Raw genomic sequence first — 22872 nt, forward strand, 5'->3', positions numbered from 1 at the left:
ACAATATTCAGTCTTTGCAACACATGCAATGTGCTCTGGAAACTTCAGTTCACTGTTCACCATCACTCTAAGATCCCGAATCTCATCCACTTCCTGAAGCCCACAGCTCCACCAATACAGTATGCAGCCTTATATCTCTGTATCCCCAAGTGTAACGCCTGCCATTTATTAATATTAAAGGTGCCAGGGGGACAGATCTCCCCCCTCCAGTGATGATATAAAAGAGCTGAGGCCTTTTCTTTATCTCTAATACTATCTATATGCCTTTTCTTTCTCCTAGTACTATCACACATGCAAAGAGTAAAGGTGTGCTCACCATAGGTGTAGAGCTGTTAGTACACCTTTACTCTTTCAGCTATAGGTAGTGGCTCTTCCCATAATGCTGAGCATTATATATGTCTGTAAGAATGTGTGTGGTGCATTATGGGATACCAAGGCAACTGATGTGAAGTCATTAGGTTCTATATACAAGTAGTCCAGTCGTGAAGTTACTTCGCTTGCAAATTTTGTTTGCTTACACTTGGATAAAGGATGAAACCAAGAATATAATTTCTTGTCATGTAATAGTTCTGATTTATCCCATAACACTTGATGTTTCATTTGCAAAGTGTCTTGTGGGTCAGCTGAATAGATCATATGTGATGCCAAAGCTGTGATGACTGGCAATCACACCATACTCAATAAACACCTGGATACTGAAGCAGGCTATGTCAAGGTTTTATGGATCAGAGTAGTGATTTCATTTTGATAAAGGAGATAAATACTATTTTTATTTTATATTCCTTAAGTATTTTTGCCAGTTTTATGGAAATAGAGCTAATATATGGAAGCATGATGAATCCTATTTTCTTCTACATTAGAAATTTCTCTGGTCTCATGTCAGTTCAACAGTCTGGAGATGACATTATAATATTATAAACATTTTGAAGGAAAGCGTTATTTTAAAAGTGAAGTTCTTTGGCTAGTTCATTCTTGTCAGTGATGAGTCTGTAGGCTCTTGCTCCTAGTGGGGTAAATAATACCAATTTTTGAAGTTTATAATAATGGGTAGAGGCACGTAGACATCTATCAGTGTGTGTGTGTGTGTGTGTGTGTAGGCTTTCAAATATAGAGGCTTTTAATTTTTGTGATTCCTTAGTTAAAAGAAGATCTAGAAATGGGAGTGAACCACTACATTCTAATTCATAGGTGAATTTTATGTTATACTGTTGATGATTCAGGTACTCATGAAAAAGCAGTAGTTCTAGAAGAATAATAGTATTTTTCTAGGACTTTGTTTTTGAACGTTTCCATATTATTATTATTAATATCATTACATGATCCCTCCAAGAAGTCCAAGACTCATTGATAAATGGTACCTACTCTACAACTCTCCATCTCTACCACTCAATCCACCAACTACAGTGAACTGCAACACCATCTACTGCCCACCATCACCAAATATAGATTTGCCTAAAACTGGCAAAAGAGGACTCCCCATGGCTAAACTAGAGTTCTTTTTTGTATACTGTGTTTTTATATTTGATATTTGAAATATCCATATAAAATACTGTGTTTGAGAAGTGCCATAACCTTAGAGAATTTATCTTGTAGCACTGCAAGCAGATCATCAGTAGGAAGTAAACAGCTTAACTATATCAAAGCTTGTTAAAATAAGTGATGATAATAATGATGCAAGTGGGGGACAGCAGCAATTTCACTATTGTTTTTGAAGTTTTAATTCATTAAAGATGCCATAACATTGTATAACTAATTCACCATTTATATTATCCTACTGTAGAAATATATTTTTACTTTTTATAACATACCTATTTCTCCATTTCCAGCCTTATTATTCATGTAAAATTTAAATAATTAATAAATAATAAATTTAAATTCTCTCCAGCTAACATATGACATCAGACATAAGGGCATTGTTGCAATTCTAGAGTTTATGACATTGAGCAGTACAGCCGGTGAATACCTAATTGAAGTGAATAAAAATTATTATTTATGCTTGTTTTGTTTTTCTCCTTACACCCACACACACACATAATAATTGTTATATCAACATTCGAAAAATCACACAGGACCCCCCTAGTGGTGAATTGTGGAACTTTTTTTTTCCCTTGGATAGCACTCTCATATTATGTACAATGTATTCCTGCAAAGTTTTGCAGCATTTGGATCACCAGGTAGTGCTCTGCAAGGCCTTATAAATAGGGATATTTTAATTTTGATCACCCTGTATATATTAAAGCAAATGCATACCTAAATTCATTATAACTATTCTAACACTGCTAACAATATTTAGCAGCCTAAATATTACAATACTTTATTATAATTATTTGTTCCATAAAAGTGATTTTATTATTTTGGAAGTTTTATTATTTATGATTTTATTATTATTATTATTGTACCCTCCATGGGGGCAGCAGATTTATCGTGGGAGGTTCATTCAAATGCCAATTATTTATGATACCGAATCTTAAAATCCTTAACAATCCTTCCATTAACAACATATTCTAGTAATACATTCCATTTACTGACAATTCTCTGTGCAAAAAATCTACTCCTCACACCCATCTTCACCACACTCTTACATAACTTCCAGGGATGGACTCTGGTTTTTCCCCTTGTTTTGGCAAGAGAAAAGGCAGTACTCCATTTTGGAGGCATTGAAGATGACCAGTGAAGTGATAGTATAGAGGTCGGTCAATGTTTTCGACACTGATTGAAGATAATATTAAAAGCTTCAAATCTGACAAACCATGCACTCCATGCTTTGTAAAATGAGTATGATGAATGGAGAGTACTGCCATCAGAAAAGCTGTTGTTTATGTATTAGGTAATTTATATATAGTATGGTGTAGGTGATAGAACAGAGCTCTGAACACTCCTACATTGGTTACAAAGCTTGAAGAGAGGAAGCTATCCTCTCTTCAAGTTTGTAACCAATGTAACCTTCACCATAACATAGTGAACAACCAGAGAGAGAGAGAGAGAGAGAAAGCAGGTTACTCAATTACAGAGGGTAGCAGGTAGACCATAGGTAGGTAATTTGCTTAGCAGGCCTCCATGCCAGACACAATCAAAAGCTCTGGAAATGTCAAGAATTACAGCACACATGGACAAGGACCTGAAATTAAAATGAAGACATTACATCAGATAATGGCAATGGTGCAGAGGACCCTGATGTGCAGAAATAGAGGTTATGATGCCAATGTATAAGGCATCATAACCTCTATTCTTGATCAGGCATCATATGGATTATTGTGCACAGATCTAGTCACCGGGTTTTCAGGTAACAAGGATATGTTGGAAAAGGCCCAGAGAAGATTCAAAAAGGTGATCAGTTTTCTTTAGAATGTGGAGTATGAGGACAGATTGAGAGAATGTAAATTGCAAAGTCGTGTGAATAGGAGGAAGAGGGAGAGATATGATTGAGACATATATGCTAGCCAGGGGTTATTATCAGGTTGACATCTCGTTAGGTGAGTTTTGATTAACTTTTTTTTTTCATTAAATGGTTTTCATTAAATGGGAGGGGAGTAGAACAAGAGGGTGTGAGCAGAGTGAGGAGCAGGTTCTTTGCATGGAGAGTGGTTGGTGAGTGGAATACATTGCCTGAGTGTGTTGTGCATGTAGACATCCTGAATCATTTTAAGGCACAGTTGAACAAGCACTGTGTGTAATAGTGTGTACCTCCCCACAATGAATCTTTGAATTTATAATAATAGTGATAATGTTTCTCTAAACTTTTCCATGGCACACATCCAGTGATAGTGGTGAGAGGTGGTCTATGAGATTATCCATGTTGAATGGTAGAATCAATACAGGTGTTGCTGATTAACTTGTGGGTCTCCAGGTAGTGGAGAAGCTTGAGGTGATGATGATTCCTCAACAATTGATGATAGTTTTTTATATATTTACATATATATATAATATACATATTTCTATTTTTCTAACTATTGCCCTCTCAGTTATGTATCATCAGCTAACAACTGAATGTTCCTCTGCTTATATCTTTCCCTATATCATTAACATATAAATTAAAGAGTAGTGGCCACAGTACAGAACCTTACGCATTCTACTAGTCACTCTTGTTCTGCTTAGATTTCACTCTACCATATACTTCTTTACTGTCTGTATGTCAGCCACTTCCCTCATCCATGCTACCAGATTCATATCTATTCTCATTTGCTCCAACTTTTGTAATAGTTTTCCATGCAGCAATCCTCATATTAACATAGTTGCAACTATAATGCAACTATAATTGCCGTCCGGGATTGGCTGAGTGGTCAGTGCATCCGGTCTCCAGTCAAAAGGCTGTGGGTTTGAATCCCGACGTGGGCATGGATGCTTGTGATTGTCTCGAAAATACCACTGGTGATGATGGGTGGTAGATGGCGTTGGTGTAGATGATGATGGTAGTTGGGGTTCGTTGTAGTTGGTGGATTGAGTGGTGGAGACAGAGAGTTGTAGAGTAGGTGCCCTCCCTCGATGAGTCTTTGGACTACCTGGAGGTGTTATGTAATAATAATAATAATAATAATAATAATAATAATAATAATAATAGTCAGTTTCCACCTGTGGTGAAAAATAAGTGATTTTGAGCTAAGAATTAATTATTAAACATATTTTCTCTCTCTCTCTCTCTTGTCCATCTTTTCATATTATCATGTGGAAATAGTGGCAAAGGCATTGAGGATACATGAGAATTCTATCACTCACTCTGCAGTGTGCTTCATTAGCTACTCCTATCACAAAATCACTATACAAAAGTTACTCCTCACTTACACTTTTGAAATATTTTTCACTTGCTCAGACACACATTTCGGCTAGTGAAATATATCACATAAGCTCTCTCTCTGTCACTATATCTCATTATACTGTTTTCTCATCTTCTACATATTACTGTTTTTTTCTTTCAAAATATACTTTCAAAAAATGTAACCTCTCATAATGCTGGTCAAATTTACTTGCTTCTATCACCGAACTTTCATTGACAGACTTTTCAAAACTCACATTTTCACTGTTTAATAATATTTTATTTTATATCCAGTATGTAGCTAGTACATCTCTGTGAACAGGAAACTGTTTAAAACTGTTTAAAAGTATATTCATAAAGCAGTTTCCTGCTTTATGAATATACTTTTAAGATTTATATACATGGGTAGTAAGCAAAATAAAATAAAGCACTGCAAATCCAAGCAAACTGATGATGTAGTTATCAATTTACAACAGAAAAAAAGACTGTGTTACTCATAAGAGGAATCTACGAATTTTTTGGAAAGTCTTGTATTGAAAGAAATGCTTTTTGCATATCACTGAAATGTTTGCAAGAAATTTATTTGTTAATGAATTGCAGAGAAATAATTACCACTGTTCTTTAAAATTTTCATAACTGGTAATTAATTTACGGAATTAACAACGCATATGAAGTATATTAATTAAAGATAACTTTAATGAATCACTTCTATATTTCGGCAATGTCACATTGCCATCTTCAGGAACATAAAGATATGGTATGTGCACTAAGGAACTAACAAAGCAAATGAGGAAGAAAGTAATGAACTAATTTTGTTCCTAAAGTCCTAATGGTGCCCTCTTGCGGGCTAATCTGGTAGTCTTGGCAGTTGGGCTGAAGTTCTCATAATGAAAGTCTCCCAAATTTGGGGCAGTTTCATGCACCCAAATTTGTTGAGGTTAGGAACGTTTTTTAGAGCTGCTGAAGATTCTTTGAATAATCTTTCGTATTTATACTTGCTGCGATGGATTATTTTTGTTTTCTTCCAACGAATTTTATGGTGGGTATCTAAGGCATGGTCTGCCAACCCAGAGCGGCTGTACTGGTGAAACCAGATGTAGTCTCGGTGTTCTGAAATCCTGATATTTGTTGTTCTGCCTGTTTGGCCAAAGTAGGACAATTTGCAGCTGCAAGGGACCTGGTATACACCAGGTAGGTCTAGGGGAAGTGGTTGGTCTTTGGTAGAGCGGATAAGGGATGCCAACTTTTTATATGGTCTGTAACAGGAAGTAAGGTCATACTTTTTGAGGATATTGGTTATTTTTTCAGAGGTGCCCTGGATATAGGGGATAGTGATAGACTTGGTGTAGTCTTTATTGTGGATGGGGGGAGGGGGGGTTGTGGTTTACAGGTTTTAGTATTTTTTGGATTTTTTGGGGGTTATAGCCATTGGCTAAGAAAGTGTTGAGGATGTGGTTTAGTTCCATAGTCAGGGCTTTGTCATCTGAGCAGATTAATTTTGTCCTGTTATATAGTGTTTTTATCACCCCATATTGTTGTGAGGGGGGAGTGGTGGGATTGTTGGTGAATGTATCTGCCAGTGTGGGTGGGTTTTCTGTAAACAGAGAAAACCAAAGATCCATCAAGCTGGCGGGTGATTAAAGTGTCTAGGAAGGGGAGGGTGTTGTTTTCCTCTGTTCTACAAACAGATAGAGGGGACAGCCATGGGTTCACCACTTTCCCCACCCTTGGCCAATTTCTTTATGGAGACATTTGAAGAGAAAGCCTTAAACTCCGCCCCACAAAAACCCACTATTTGGCTTCGTTATGTGGATGATGTGTTTGCTATTTGGCCACATGGCTCAGACACACTCCACTCCTTCGTAACACACTTAAACAACCAACATCCCAGAATCCAGTTCACCTTAGAAAAAGAGGAAAACAACACCCTCCCCTTCCTAGACACTTTAATCACCAGCCAGCTTGATGGATCTTTGGTTTTCTCTGTTTACAGAAAACCCACCCACACTGGCAGATACATTCACCAACAATCCCCCCCCCCCCCCCCTCACAACAATATGGGGTGATAAAAACACTATATAACAGGGCAAAATTAATCTGCTCAGATGACAAGACTCTGACTATGGAACTAAACCACATCCTCAACACTTTCTTAGCCAATGGCTATAACCCCCAAAAAATACTAAAACCTGTAAACCACAACCCCCCCTCCCCCCATCCACAATAAAGACTACACCAAGTCTATCACTATCCCCTATATCCAGGGCACCTCTGAAAAAATAACCAATATCCTCAAAAAGTATGACCTTACTTCCTGTTACAGACCATATAAAAAGTTGGCATCCCTTATCCGCTCTACCAAAGACCAACCACTTCCCCTAGACCTACCTGGTGTATACCAAGTCCCTTGCAGCTGCAAATTGTCCTACTTTGGCCAAACAGGCAGAACAACAAATATCAGGATTTCAGAACACCAAGACTACATCTGGTTTCACCAGTACAGCCGCTCTGGGTTGGCAGACCATGCCTTAGATACCCACCATAAAATTCGTTGGAAGAAAACAAAAATAATCCATTGCAGCAAGTATAAATACGAAAGATTATTCAAAGAATCTTCAGCAGCTCTAAAAAACGTTCCTAACCTCAACAAATTTGGGTGCATGAAACTGCCCCAAATTTGGGAGACTTTCATTATGAGAACTTCAGCCCAACTGCCAAGACTACCAGATTAGCCCGCAAGAGGGCACCATTAGGACTTTAGGAACAAAATTAGTTCATTACTTTCTTCCTCATTTGCTTTGTTAGTTCCTTAGTGCACATACCATATCTTTATGTTCCTGAAGATGGCAATGTGACATTGCCGAAATATAGAAGTGATTCATTAAAGTTATCTTTAATTAATATATTTCATATGCGTTGTTAATTCCATAAATTAATTACCAGTTATGTCTAACCAACGTATAAGTCTTACTACTAGAATTTAAAATTTTCAGTATTTTCATTTAACCCTATATCATGAACTTCTATATGGAAACAGCTATATTTAAGTGCTCAGTTCCATTATTTTAATTTGAAAGAAAATGCATTCTTTATAAATTAAAGATGCCAAGAAATTATGTTCTTGGCTTAATCCTTTATCCAAGTGTAAGCAAACAACGTCTGCACCTGAAGTAACTTCAGGACTGAACAATTTGTATATACAAGGGTGGTCTGAAACATTCTTGATCTGAAACCATAGATGGCAACATTATCAGCAAGATTTTTTTTTTCTAAGTTGGTACATCTGTTATAAGCATCCGTGTGAAATTGCAAATCATTCTACATTCTATTAAGTAGAATAAAAGCCAAAAGGCTATTTTTCTGGCAACCTTAATAATAATGAAGGGGATACAAATCCTTTGATGTTTATCTGCCAGTAAGCAAAACTCTAAGAACTAGGACTAAGATCTATGAGTTTCGTACCGAAAAACTATCGGCAAATCCAAGTGTAAGTAACCACTTGGTAGTACAACACCAAGGCAACTCGTATCAAAGGTGGAGCAAGCTCCCTCACTATCCTTGATATTTTCTCGTAATGTAAAAACACAGCCCCTAGGGGATGTAATACTGTAATTACATTATGAGGAGAGGTCACTACCCAGACCGGTTTCAACCTTTTTTTTTTGAAGTCTCATCAGTGAAGACCTGTTATCTTCCAGGTCTATCTACTAACTGATGAGACCTCAAAAATGGTTGAAACCGGTCTGGGTAGTGACCTCTCCTCATAATGTAATTACAGTATTACATCCCCTAGGGGCTGTGTTTTTACATTATGAGAAAATATCAAGGATAGTGAGAGGGCTTGCTCTGCCTTTGATACGAGTTGCCTTGGTGTTGTACTACCAAGTGGTTACTTACACTTGGATTTGCCAATAGTTTTTTGGTATGAAACTCATAGATCTTAGTCCTAGTTCTCAGAGTTTCGCTTACTGGCAGATAAACATCAAAGGATTTGTATCCCCTTCATTATTATTAAGGTTGCCAGAAAAATAGCCTTTTGGCTTTTATTCTATGTTATAATATACAGGCACACCTTTATGGCATTCGTATAGTGAAGGTATGGTAGTTCTTTTCACTTAAACCTTGTTATCTTGGTTAATGGATTAATCGACCGTGATGATATGCGGTGATTGATTCATTCAATCCAATACCATTGGAGGGTAATGGATGGCAATGCTGTAGCCAATGAAGTTCTAACTGAGGCTCGGCTATTGCTGTTACCCTCCTGCCATGATCAGAGCTTTAATTGCTCAATAACACCTCCTTATCTCTACACTCTCCTCTACAGATAACGGGGAATATGAAAAGCATTCTTGCTTCGCCCCTTTAAGCCAGTCCTTATAAGGACTATAAGAACCTTGTTATCTCCCAGGTCTACTTACTCACTGATGAGACCTCAAAAATGGTTGAAACCGGTCTAGGTAGTGACCTCTCCTCATAATGTAATTACAGTATTACATCCCCTAGGGGCTGTGTTTTTACATTATGAGAAAATATCAAGGATAGTGAGGGATCTTGCTCCACCTTTGATACGAGTTGCCTTGGTGTTGTACTACCAAGTGGTTACTTACACTTGGATTTGCTGATAGTTTTTCAGTACGAAACTCATAGATCTTAGTCTTAGTTCTTAGAGTTTTGCTTACTGGCAGATAAACATCAAAGGATTTGTATCCCCTTCATTATTCTATCACGTAGTTTGTTTTATAGAGCTGTCTGAAGCAAAAGTGTTGTCTGTATCCCTTGGAATGGATAAAATTGAGTATTGTGTGGTTATAAAATTCTTTGTAAAAGAAGGTTTAACCCCAAAAGAAATTTGAAGTTCATAAAAGTTTATGGGAACTCTTCTCCTCCATTATTGACAATTAGAAATGGGCTGCCACATTAAAACGTGGCCATACCAGCCTTGGAGTTGATCCATGTGAAGGACGTCCAAAAAGTGTAACAACCAGAAATCATTGATCAAGTGATATGATATTGGATGACTGGTGAGTCAAAGTGTGTGAAATGAACAATGTAGGATATATCATTCATTTCAGTTTGCGCCACCCATCTTTGCACAAGATGGGTGGCACACGTGCTCACAGCAGATCAAAAACGCACTCGCAAGAAAATCTCAGAACAGTGCTTGGAGCGTTTTAACAAGAATAAAACTGATTTTGTGCATCGATATATTACTATGGATGAAACTTGGATTCACCATTACACACCAGAATCCAAACAGCAGTCAAAACAGTGGACAGAAGCCGGTTGTTCAGCGGCAAAGAAGACCAAGTCGGTTCCAATAGCAGGAAAGGTCATGGCATCGGTGTTTTGGTATGTTAAAGTCATTTTGTTTATTAATTATCTTGAAAAGGGTAAAACAATAACCGGGGAATATTATTCCAATCTTTTAATCAGACTAGAAGAAAAAATTTGTGAGAAAAGACCTGGTTTGCAGAAAAAAAAAAATCATCTTTCATCAGGATAATGCACCTGCCCACAAAGGTGTTTTGGCAATGGGAAAATTAAGAGACCTGCACTATGAATTGTTGGGACATCCACTCTATTCCCAAGATTTGACTCCCTCTGACTTCTATCTCTTCCCAAAACTAAAACTCTTCCTTGCTGGTCAGCATTTTTCTTCGAATCAAGAGGTGATTGCAACTGCATAGGGTCATTTTGCAGATCTTACCAAGATAAAGGCGCTGGAGAATTGCTGGAATAAGTGTATTAGTTTTAAGGGAGATTATGTTGAAAAAGAAAAATAATTTTGAAATTATAAATTTGTCTTTCATTGTTAGGTCGAGAACTTTTCAGACGATCCTCGTAGAAGCTAATGACTTCACATCACTTGCCTTAGTAATTACCTTTAATTTATAGTATAACCAAATGGAAAAACTTCCAACATCTATCTCTAATCAATAGTATTTTAGTAATAAGGTGTGACACCTTTTGGCTACTCATATATGGAAATATGACTTCTGCATTACTTCAACCTTGGCATCACTTCTGGGTGTGGCTCCCACTGATGAGACCTCAATAAAGGTCGAAACCCGTCTGTGTAGTGACTCTTCCCATAATGCTTAGCATTATACATAAAGCACATACCTGAAAGGATATGTGCTTTGCATTTGCTTGCCTTTACTAAGAAGTGATGTGAAGTCACCAGCTTCTATATGCGAGTTGCCCAGTCCTGAAGTTACTTCAGGCATAAACTTTGTTTGATTACGCTTGGATAAAGGATTAAACCAAGAATATAATTTCTTGGCATCTTTAATTTATAGTATAACCAAGTGGAAAAACTTCCAACATGCTTCTTTATCTTTATGCACATAATGCAAAGTCTTTTATCATTTTTATAAAATTTTTCAATGTACAAATACAATGGCTTACCCCAAGTTCCACAACCAAGGCATCGATGACGCTGCCGATCACTGTGATGAAGTCGAAAGTGTTCCACGGATCCATGAAAAAGTTCTTCGAGAGAAGAGGAGGAGGAGATGGAGTAACTCTTCTGTTCCATTGCCAATGATATTCTAGATTTGTCAGTTTTTCGAGTAATATCTAACATTTAAATGCTTTATCTTTTCACTCCAACTTTATATATGATTCAATATGCAATATTCCTAAATTGATTACTTTAAATTACTTTAATCTAATGCTGACCTAATAGTTAAAACTTTATCTACCAGAGCTATACATTATAGTAAAACTGACTTTAATTTGCAAGTTAAACAATTCTATAAACTTAATTACTCTAGAATACACATCATGAGGTCTGTTTCATTCTGTATCAAAGCCTGTAAAAATTAGTCTCACGTAGTGGAAAATAAATAAATAATCAATATAAAAAATAATCCGTATAAAAACTGAAAATCTGAACTTACAAGTTAAATGCCTGTAATTACTTAAATAATGGAGAAAGAACACTGACATTTAATGTCATCACTGAATTCGAAATCACACATTAATAATTTCATAGTTCAAGACAAATCAGTGATTGAGTAGCATCACATTAACGTCACAATTACATTGCGATTAGGAGGGAGGAAGATGTGGATGTCGGGACAGTGAAAGAGAAGAGAATCAAAAGAAGTAAAGTGATGAGTGTGTTGTTGCAACTCATAATTAGAGACCCACATCAATAATTATTTACACAATAATTAAACATTAAACATCAGACTTCCATAGAGTCAAAAGTTCTGTTCTTGTAATGTAATGAAAAATTTTTTCTACATCTCTTCTTAAAAATCTCTTTAGAAACTTTTATATGTCAATCATATCCACTGTTTTCTGGCAACCAACCAAATTTTGTAATCCCAAACCTTTACTCTATCCTCAGAGCAAGCATTCCACGAACCAGTCACCATTTTTTATCACTGAACTTTGGATCCACTCCACTACTTCTCATCTCCCACAGCCAGGCAATGAAATCTCTCTGAAGTAGTCCTGATGTAGCCATATCAAACATTTAAAAGGAATAATAACCTCTTTACCTCTATCTGTCAGTATACGATTCAACATCCTTTGAGTTAATATGCAATATACCTTCTGAACTTCAATTACTCGTTATCAATTTAAAAGACAGAGAGAGAAAATTTTCTAGAAATGTAACTGAATTTGAGGTAACAGTGCAAAGCAGCAAACATTATTATTTTAAAGGGAGGAGGAGAATAGGACAGAAAATCTGAGAATGCGGCAGTATGTGTGTGCATGAAAAGAGAAAGGATATATAAATAGGAAAGAGAGAGGTTTGGTTAATGATAGCAAAAGCATTATGTCCATCCAGAGTGAAGTGACTATAGAATGGCAAGATAATAAAACAAACTTATCTGTTGTGAAGATGAGATGAACTGAATGAAATATATAGTGGAATACTGTTATAGGATATAATTTTACGTGCTTACTAGAATTAGCTAGTACTATAGAACAGAAACAAGACAAGACAAAATTTCTGAAGAAACAAACCAGCTTATGAAGAAATGATGAGAAATGAAACAATCAAATAACCTACAGAATAAAATTGAATACATCAGATTGTTTAAAACGATCAGAAAATGTATCATGGAAGAAATAAGAAAATTCAATTGTAAATTCATACAGCAAACAATCGAAAACAATAGTACTCTCAAAAAAAGTCAAACAGCAATTGATGAATAGCAATAAACAGATGGTTGCAGTCAAACTACAAGACGTGACCATAACCAGAGATATATATGCTATGGCAAAAAAAGAATTGAAGAATTTTACTCAGTATTATATTAGGATGATGAATTAAATGAAGAAGTACCACAGATTCTACCAGAAGAGGTTTTATGAGGAGCATTCAAAGCTTGCAAAATGGGAAACCTGCAAGTGAGAATGAAGTTATAACTGAACTTCTAAAAGCAGGTGGAGAAATGACAGATAATCATAGCAAAACTATTTACCTTATGTCCGAAGAAAAATGATGTGACAAGAACATGGAAGAAGGCCACCATAATTCTGATACATAAAAATGGTGAAGTAGAAGACTTGATGAACTACCGACCCATCAGTCTACTATCAGTGATTTACAAAGAGTTTACAAAAGTCTTGGCTCATAGACTTTGTACGACTCTAAGATCCAACACAACAAAAAGAACAGGCAGGCTTTCAAAGTGGCTTTAGTACAATGGACCCTATTCAAGTTGTACAACAGTTATTGAATGGTGTAATGAATATCAGTTGCCATTATGTCTTGGTTTTATTGATTATGAGAAAGCCTTTGATTCAGTAAAAACTTGTGCAAAACGTAAAATATTACAAAACCAACACATGGAGGAGCCACGTGTCAGGATCATCAAATCAGCATACACCAATGCCACAGCAACAATTCATTTCAATAGAAACATCTTCACTGTGGAAATACAGAGAGGTATAAGACAGGGTGACACAATATCTCAAAAATTATTCACAGCATGCCTAGAAGAAAATTTCAAACTTTTTGATTGGGAAGGGGAAGGTCTGAAGATAAACAAAAGCTATTTAAGAAATTTATGCTTTGCAGATGACATAGTTATCTTTACTTCAACTATGCATGAATTACAGACTTGTATCTATGAATTCCAAATTGCTAGCAAAACAGCTCACTTAAAGATAAACCTAAAGAAGATCCAAGTTATGTTCAATAGCTATGTGCAACCAGAAATAATAAAAATTAATAATGATGAAATTAAACTAGATTCATTACATATACATAGGATTACAGATAAAAATAATATCATGGATGAATTAAAAAATGCACGCTGCTTGGGTGGAAAACATTTGGAAAATTACATTCAATATTCAAAAGCCAACTATCATTTTATGCCTGAAGATTTATGTGTCACATAATAATAATAATAAGAAGAAGAATAGTAATAATAATCTTTCTTCACATTTCTCTACTAATGCTGGGGTATTCCAAGGCTTTTAACTTCCATCAATGCCCTTCTACTGCAGAATGTCTTTCAGTTGCATCATGTCCTATCAAGAGTTTTGCTGGTAACAAAGCATTCTGTTTTTGTTTTTTCCACCTGAAAACCTTTACAGTGCTCAAATATACTCAGTTATCAGATCTTTTGTAACTAACCTCCTTAAACATCTTTTTGTCACATTCAAGTGGGATGAAGTTAAGTGCGCCAACTTCGATGCTATGAAACATTATTCTGTCTTCCTTTTTTGGAAGAAAGATCTCATTTCACTTTCCTTTATCATTGATGATACCAAAATCTCTACAGAAGTTCAGGTGTCTTTTCTTAGACTGACTTACACCACTAATCTCTCTTAGAAGAAAATGCATCACACCCATAAAATCCTCAGATTTCACAAAACTGAATAGACACCATAGCTGGAGACCCTATACAGTTCACAAATCTGCATTACTTAGCATTAGCATACTTTTTTACACATTTGAGATGCCGTATAAAAATCCTCCATACTGTTAATGTCATTCAGGTTTTGGTTAATTGGGAAAATAGCTATAGCCTTAGTTGCACTAGCCATATTTGAAAATAAGCTTATGTATATTATGTTTGTTAATAGAGTGTATTTTTTGGCTGGTTTGCCTTTCAGGATGAAAAGTTCAAGTTACCAAGAGAAAAGAATGCCAAGAGGAAAATGAATTTCTCTAGTTCTTGAGAGATAACTATCTGAAGCAGCATGTAAAAGAGGGCATGCGAGGATCAAGAGTTCTAGATCTGATCATTTCATTAGAGGATGTAATTGTGAGAGGGGGATTTTACACTTTCCTCCAGTTGGTGAAAGAAATCATGAAGTAATAACTTATGTTTTGCTAGTCATATGAGAATCTTGTAAGGAAAGGATATGTGTGGAATTACAAGGCTGGCGATTATGACAAGCTCGGGAGACAGCTTGGAGCTATAGCACGGAATGAGTGGTAACAAAATAAATGCTGCCTGGGAACTGACAAAGAAATACATAACAGCATCAATGTGTGAATATATTCCGAAGGACAAAAGGCTGAATAAGGTAGGTGAAAATGGATGAATGTGTAGCTTAAACATGAAATCTGGAAAAAGAAAGTACTTTGGAGGAAGTACAAGATGAATAATGGCAATAATCAGTCACACGAAGAGTATAAAGAACAAGCTAGGAGAGTGACTAAGTTAGTAAGGAAAACAAAAGTAGATTATGAGCAGAAATTGGCAAATTGGGTAAGAAAAACCCTAGAGAGTTTTTAGATACGTAGTAAGTAGATGGAAGAAGGTTCATGGTAAGATCAAGTTAATGGATGAAAGTGGTAGAATGGTAACTGCTGCAGAAGACATTGACAAGTGTGGTAAGAAAAGCAAAAGCGGATTATGAAAGAACATTAGCCATGCAGGCTAAAGAGAAATCCAAACAGTTTTTTCGATATGTTGTAAGTAAAAGAAAAAATGTATACGGCAGATTGATTTTAAAGAATGCCGATGGTAGAGAGGTAACCGAATCAGTTGATATAGTAGAATTACTGAGTGAGCACTTTGCAAGAGTATATCATCCATGTGGTGACACTGCAGAATTGGAAGAACAAACAGCTTATACAGGAATTGTGGTGAATGAAGTCGAGGTGAACAGTCTATTACAAAACCTCAATGTCAATTCATCTGCGGGATTGGATGGTATACCAGCTCGTGCTGTATGAGAAGCAGCTAAAGAATTGTCAGTGCCTTTGACCATTTTGTTCAATTTGAGTCTTGGGTCTGGGTTAGTCCCAAGGGGGTGGAAAGAGGGGAAAATAATTCCATAAAGGAGGTTCCAAGACTGCTGTTGAAAATTACCGGCGGCTGATCAGCATATCAGGAATTGTTGTCAAGGTCTTGGAGAAAATAGTCAAAATGAAAATACAAGATTGGATAGATGAAAATGGGATACTCTATGGGGGGGAACAGTATGGTTTTGTGAAGGGTAGATCATGCCTCAGTAACTTGCTGACGTTCTATAACACAGTGACGGCTGAACTGGATAAGGGTAATAGGTTTATAGTGATTCTACTGGACCTTGTTAAGCTTTTGATAGGATACCACATGGAATTCTAATAAGTAAACTCCAGCATATGAGAATGGATATAGGATTGGTGAGATGGATAGGAGGTTGGTTGATGGAGAGATATCAGAGAGTGGTTTATTCAGGAGCAGAGTCCAAAAGATGGCCTGTAACTAGTGGTGTGCCGCAGGGTTCTGTTCTTGGACCGCTACTGTTTAATTTGTTCATTAATGATATAGGAAAGGATCTGAGAGGAACTGTGCATCTGTTTGCGAATGATACAAAGATAGGCAGAGCAATAGTGAATGCTCATGATGTCAAAATTTTGCAGGATGATTTATATAGTTTGGAGGACTGGGCTAAGGAGAATGGATGTCAATTTAATGTGGAAAAATGTAAGGTTTTGCATTTTGGGGTGAAAAGATTAGCAGCAGTATATCACATTGGTGGAACTGTACTCCAGGAGATTGATGAGGCCAGGGATTTGGGAGTGTTGGTGGATAGGGAGTTGAAGTTTAGGGAACACATCGCAAAAGTGGCAAAATCAGCTCATCAAATCACTTGGCTGCTGAGTTATTGTTCCTCTGTATCGAGCCTTGATACGACCCCATCTAGACTACTGTGCCCAGATATGGACATTAGGGTTTCTTCTTGATGGGAAGAAGGTTGAGAGGATCCAGAGACAAGTGACCAAGATAATAGCAGGACTATGGAATGAACCTTGTGAAAACAGGTTGAAGATTTGTGGGCTGCAGAAATTGGTTGATAGGCAGAAAAGGGGTGATATGATTGAGACATTCAAATTACTGAAGGGTTTCTATAAGATTAATTCAGAAGATATATTTGAGAATAGGTCTGGTAGTGGGGCCATCCATGGTGGGAGGACTAGGGGCCATCCATGGAAGCTTGGTAAGAGTGTGGTTAGCAAGGGTGTTAGAGCTAGGTTTTTTACTTGGAGAGTGGTAAATGATTGGAATAAGCTGCCAGAGTCTGTTGTGGGTGCCATGACTGTAAATGAGTTCAAGGAGAAGTATGATAGATACTGTGTGAATGTTGAATAGTTGTTCTTTACATGATGTTGGGCCTCCCTCGATGAGTCTAAGGACTCCTTGGAGCTGTCCATAATAATAATAATAAGGTATTCAGTGATTAATTTATAAGGGTGTTTCATCCTGATCCGGGTGGATCATTAGTAAATCAAATGTAGATGACATACGAGGGGATGGCTTAACTCTGAGTGACCAGGAGGTATTTGAGAAAATAAATAACCTTGATGTCAATAAGGTTGTTTATTTCCTCAAATGAACAAAAAAAATTTCCTTGAGACTTTTTTCCAAGTTGGTACATCCGTCATAAACATTAATGTGAAATTGCAAGTCATTCTATCAAGTAGTTTGTTTTATACATCTGTCTGAAGTAAAAGTGTTGTCTGTATCCCTTGAAATGGATAAAATTGAGTATCGTATGGTTATAAAATTCTTTGTAAAAGAAGGTTTAACACCAAAAGAAATTCATTTGAAGTTCATGAAAGTTTATGGGTACTCTTCTCCTTCGTTTTCAACAATTAAGAAATGGGCTGCCGAGTTTAAACATGGCCGTACCAGCCTTGAAGATGATCCACATGAAGGATGTCCAAAAAGTACAACAACACCAGAAATCGTTGATCAAGTGCACGATATGGTATTGGATGACCGGCTAGTCAAAGTGCGTGAAATTGCTGAGACTATAGGCATTTCAAAAGAATGCATAAGATATATTTTGCATGAAGAATTGCAAATGAAAAAGCTTTGCACAAGATGAGTGCCATGCTTGCTCACAGCAGATCAAAAATGAACTCGCATGAAAATCTCGTTTTTACAAGAATAAAACTGATTTTGAGTGTGTCGATTTTTTACTATGGATTTGACTTGGATTCACCATTGCACACCAGAATCCAGTACAAGTCTGCAAGATTCCCTGACTAAATTGAATAACTGTTGTAATAAATTTGGTATGATAATGAGCAATAACAAGACAAAGATAATGAAAATAGGCAGAAACATTGAAAACATCAATTGTATCCTGAATGGTGAACTTATAAAACAAGTAAATCATTTCTTGCATATCAGTAAAAATCTGGATATTTCCAAAGAAATCATTTCCTATATCACTGAAAAACAAAAACTAAATAGTAGAACAGAGCGCTGCTGAACTCCAGTCACCCCTTCTTCACCTAGATTCAACTCCTCCCTAAACTAGTCTTTGTCCATAAGCCACCATCTGATATACATTAAAAACTTTATATCCATCCCAATTTGCTTAAATTTATGCAGCAAAGTTCCATGTTTTCTTGGTTTCCTGAATGACTTTTCTCTGGACTCTCCACTAGACACCAGGTGGTAGATGATCTTTATTGCCTGGTGAAATACCACTGCCTGGATTATTGGAGGTCTGAAGTGGCAAATGCCATGTTTGGTCTTCAGAGTAGGGATTACAGTTTCTAGTTCTTCCCTTCCCTTTTCTTCTCTGTGCAGTGTGAGTGATACCCTTCAAGGCCATGACAAACATAATTAGAGACTCATAAACTCCTCCATTTCAAGGGTACATCAATTAAAATAGGTGCCACAGGCTAGCTGTCAGTTAGTGCACAGATTCAAATCTGTCAGTAACAAGTCAGAAGGCTTCCTGATCAACTGGTGCATAATCCTGCTGCTATGTTTTGCCTTGAGAGAGAGTGAGTAGTGAAATGTGGGGGAGGGGCACTATGGAGGACACATCATGGCATGGAGACTGGTTTCTTTCTGTACGGATGTCAAGTCCAAGAGTCTATCTTCTCTCCCTGCATGTCCCCACTATATCCTTCTGTCTAATCAAACTTATGAAGATTCTCACAATCACTGTTATTGTTTGTGAGAATCTTCATAAGTTTGATTAGACAGAAGGATATAGTGGGGATATACAGGGAGAGAAGATAGATGCTATCTACTGTGACAAAAGCAAATATCTGCCATAAACTAATCCTATCAAAAAAGTCACATCTCAACCAGCCATGGCACCATGGCTGGTTGAGATGTGACATCCATAGCATTAACAGAAACATAAATGACATCTGCCATCACTTGCAGTCTTCCAGATCAGACATCTTATTTCTGACAGAAACCTAGATCACAACTACTACTGTCCACCTCCAGTGCCCAAACTACACACTTCATGATTCTTTCACCACAAGGGTGGCACCTGTGCCTTTGTGAAATCTGACATAGCCTGTCAGAGAATGGTTAAGTCAAAATCCCCTGCTTTTGACCTCCTCTGCTCAAGGTTTCCTTATCCAATTTAGTGACCTTCATTTGTTGCATTTACTGGTCTCAAAACACTAATAACCACTCAGATTTCTTTATTATTATTATTATTTGACACCTCCAGGGAGTCGAAAGACTCATCGTGGGAGGGCACCTGCTCTACAACTCTATCTCCACCACTCAATCCACCAACTGACCACAACTACACCAATGCTATCTACCGCCGACCACCAGCACTAATATTTCCACAGACGATCACAAACATCCATGCCCATGGTGGGATTCGAACCCACAGACTTTTGGCTGGAGAGCAGATATGCTAACCACTCGGCCAGCCAGGTTGGCAAAACTGCATGGAGATGGTGTGGAGTTTGTGGATTTGTGAAGATTCCTTTCCACAAAACTTGACCACCTGCAATCCAACTATCCAAACAGTGAGGTCATCTTCCTGGGTGACCTCAAATCTACAATTCCAACTGGTTCCCCTGTTCAAATCCCACTGACCAAGCAGGATGAGAAGAAGCAGAAGTCTTTGCTATAAGTAATATTCTGGATCTCTTTTTGACCAGTTCTCCTTCCAGATACACCATAGAGGTCACCTCTCCTCTCAGCAACTTGGACCACAATCTCATATAAATCTTTTCTCTCTCACAGAATGCCCTTTCTCCAACCACTCCTGAGCTCACATCCTCTGGCACTACAAAGGAGACAACTGGGATGACCTCCAGAATTTCTACTCCTCCTTTCCTTGGTCTGACTATTCCTTCTACTCACCTGACCATAACACCTGCTATGAATGAGTCACATAAATTATTCTCACTGGTATGAAGGCCTTCACTCCCAATTTGATCAATAATCTACATCCACTCTCCAAATCCTGGTTAAGCTGAAAATGTGTCATAACAGTCAAAGAAGGCTGTTAGATGCAACTTTTGCTCTCCTGCACTTCAACCTCTGTCTCATCCTGATGGCATCGCTTCACCCAAAGATAAAGCTGACAATACCAGAATCCTAGCACCATATGTCTCTTATAGATTTTTGACAAAGTCATCAGAAAACCATTAAATAACTTGGATACTAAAAGGTCTACTGGTTCTCATGGCATTTCCTCAATTGTTCTCAAACATTGTACTCCAGAGATAATACCCATCCTGCATTGTCTCTAATTTATTATACATATCTGGTATTTATCCTAGTGCATGGAAGCAATCTCGTACCCATCTGATTCTAAAAAAGGGTGTAGATGTCTACTGTCAAACTACAGACCAATTTCTATCACCTCGCTCCTCTCCAAAATAATGAAGAAAGTCATCAATAGCCAACTCTTCCACTACTTGGAGACCCACAAATTAATAAGCGACAGCCAGTATGGATTTTGCCATTCAAGATCCACAATTGACCTTGAAGCTTACATCCAATGGACACATACCATGGAAGGATTCGGAGAAACTTGTGCTGTCACCCTTGATATTTCCAAAGCTTTTGAACAAGTGTAGCATTCAGGCCTACTAAACAAATTGCTATTCTTTGGTTTCCCTGCCACACTCTATAATTGGGTAGCCAGCTTTCTCTCTGGTTGTTCTCTGCGAGTCATGGTAAATGTGTTCCTCTCTTTGAGCTTCACCACCAATGCTGGAATGCCCCAAGACTCTGTCCTACCTACTCTCTTTCTCCTGTGCATAAATGACCTACTCACAATGACAACTAATACCATCCACAGATTGCAGACAATAATATTTTCCACTCATCCTACTCATTTGACAAATCATGCAGTACTCTGACATCCCAGGCTACATGATCATCTAGAACCAGTACTTTAAACATTAATCTACATACTATCCTCGAATGGAGCGAGGTCAACCTTGCTTTATCTCGTGCAAAAGAGATTCCAGCTCACTTACCCTCAGTAACATACAAATCACTAGACAAGAGATCTCTTGGACTAATGTTTATCTCCAGTCTTTTCTGGCATAAACTCATCACATCGATAGCCTCCTCAGCATCCAACCTCATTCTCTTTCATTAAAGCCTATTTTACACCCAACCAACTCTTCACTATATACAGATCTCAAATCCATCTATGTTTAGAATACTGTTCACATGTTTGGGGTGATGGGCACCTAAAAATCCTTAATGCCATCCAGAGGCATTCAATTAGGCTCATAGATGATACAGACTCACTTCAACCTCTATCTCACAGGTGCATCATTTCAGCACTGTGTTTATTCTACAGGTACTTCCATGGTCTTCTGCAATGAATTAGCAACCATTATTCCTCCACTTTCTGTTGCATCTATGAATACAAGAGACAGGGCTTTACTGTGCAACTGCAAATCTACCAAACCTGCTTCTATTCTCTTTTATTCTGTCCACTTTTGGCCTGTGGAACAGCCTTTCTTAAGAAGAAAGGCTGTTTCCAAACAACTGTATCCTGACTCTTAAAAAAAAAAAAAAAAAAAAAAAAATCAACTTCTATTTTGGCTCTCATCTGCAACCAACATATGGCACTGATGTGCCAGGAGGTCCCTTGTCCTATTGTGTATGGGATCAAAACACTATTTCCTCATTTCCAAGAAATCCAAGTGACCAGTTGGGGCAATCTAAATTTGACTCTATAAAATCCTTATGAAGAGAAATGACAAACTTCCATATCTTTGTTTGTTAGTGTCTTCTTCAATAACCAAGTAATACTATAAGCTATCCTGGCCACTTTTGCAATATTCCCTTTACTTCATTTCCCCATCTGTAACTCCCCCATCCCACCAAATCCCTAGATTCATCAATATCATGGAGCATACCTCCATTAGTGTAGTACAAAGTAATCTTTTTTTAGCCCAAAATACCCAACTTTACACTTTTCCATATTAAAATAGTACCCATTATTCTGTCAGCATATTTAAATTATTCTGCAGGCTCCCTACATTGCTTTGAATTCTATTCACTATTCAAGTTTGCATTATCAGCAAATAACTCTATATTTCCCTTCAGATCATTTCCTATATCACTGATATACAAAGTAACTAACAGCAGCTAGCACAGTGCCTTGTGATTACCTTGATGGACCTGTGATTTCAGTCAGGATTTTTTCATGACTGCAGGTCATAAAAAGTCCAGCTACTCCTGTCTTGGGCCTTTCATCTCCATTTTCTTCCAACTTTCTTAATCATTGGGTCTTCCCACCTTAAGGATGGTCTTCCAGGTTTCCTTTTGGTATCTCTTGAATACTAATTTGTTACTCTGACTGTCCATCTGTTGTCTCTCATTCTAGCGAGATGTCCTGCCCATCTACTTTTGCTGTTGTAGATTGCTTTTATCACATCATTGAGTCCAGACTTCTTC

At 37.3% G+C, this 22872-nt stretch overlaps 1 protein-coding gene across 1 annotated transcript in view; it reads right to left on the reverse strand.

The window, feature by feature from the left end:
- LOC150103937 (voltage-dependent calcium channel type A subunit alpha-1-like) overlaps window positions 1-22872 on the reverse strand; it is a 1762795-nt gene that overhangs the window by 767189 nt on the left and 972734 nt on the right. The window contains exon 28 of the mRNA XM_090397103.1: window positions 11162-11245. Coding sequence (XP_090253229.1) covers window positions 11162-11245 — 84 coding nt within the window. The remainder of the gene's footprint in view (window positions 1-11161; window positions 11246-22872) is intronic.

The sequence above is a fragment of the Typopeltis vanoorti genome, chromosome 8 (assembly GCF_054136105.1).
Source record: "Typopeltis vanoorti isolate ZY-2024b chromosome 8, IOZ_Tvanoo_1.0, whole genome shotgun sequence".
NCBI classification, from domain to species: domain Eukaryota; kingdom Metazoa; phylum Arthropoda; class Arachnida; order Uropygi; family Thelyphonidae; genus Typopeltis; species Typopeltis vanoorti.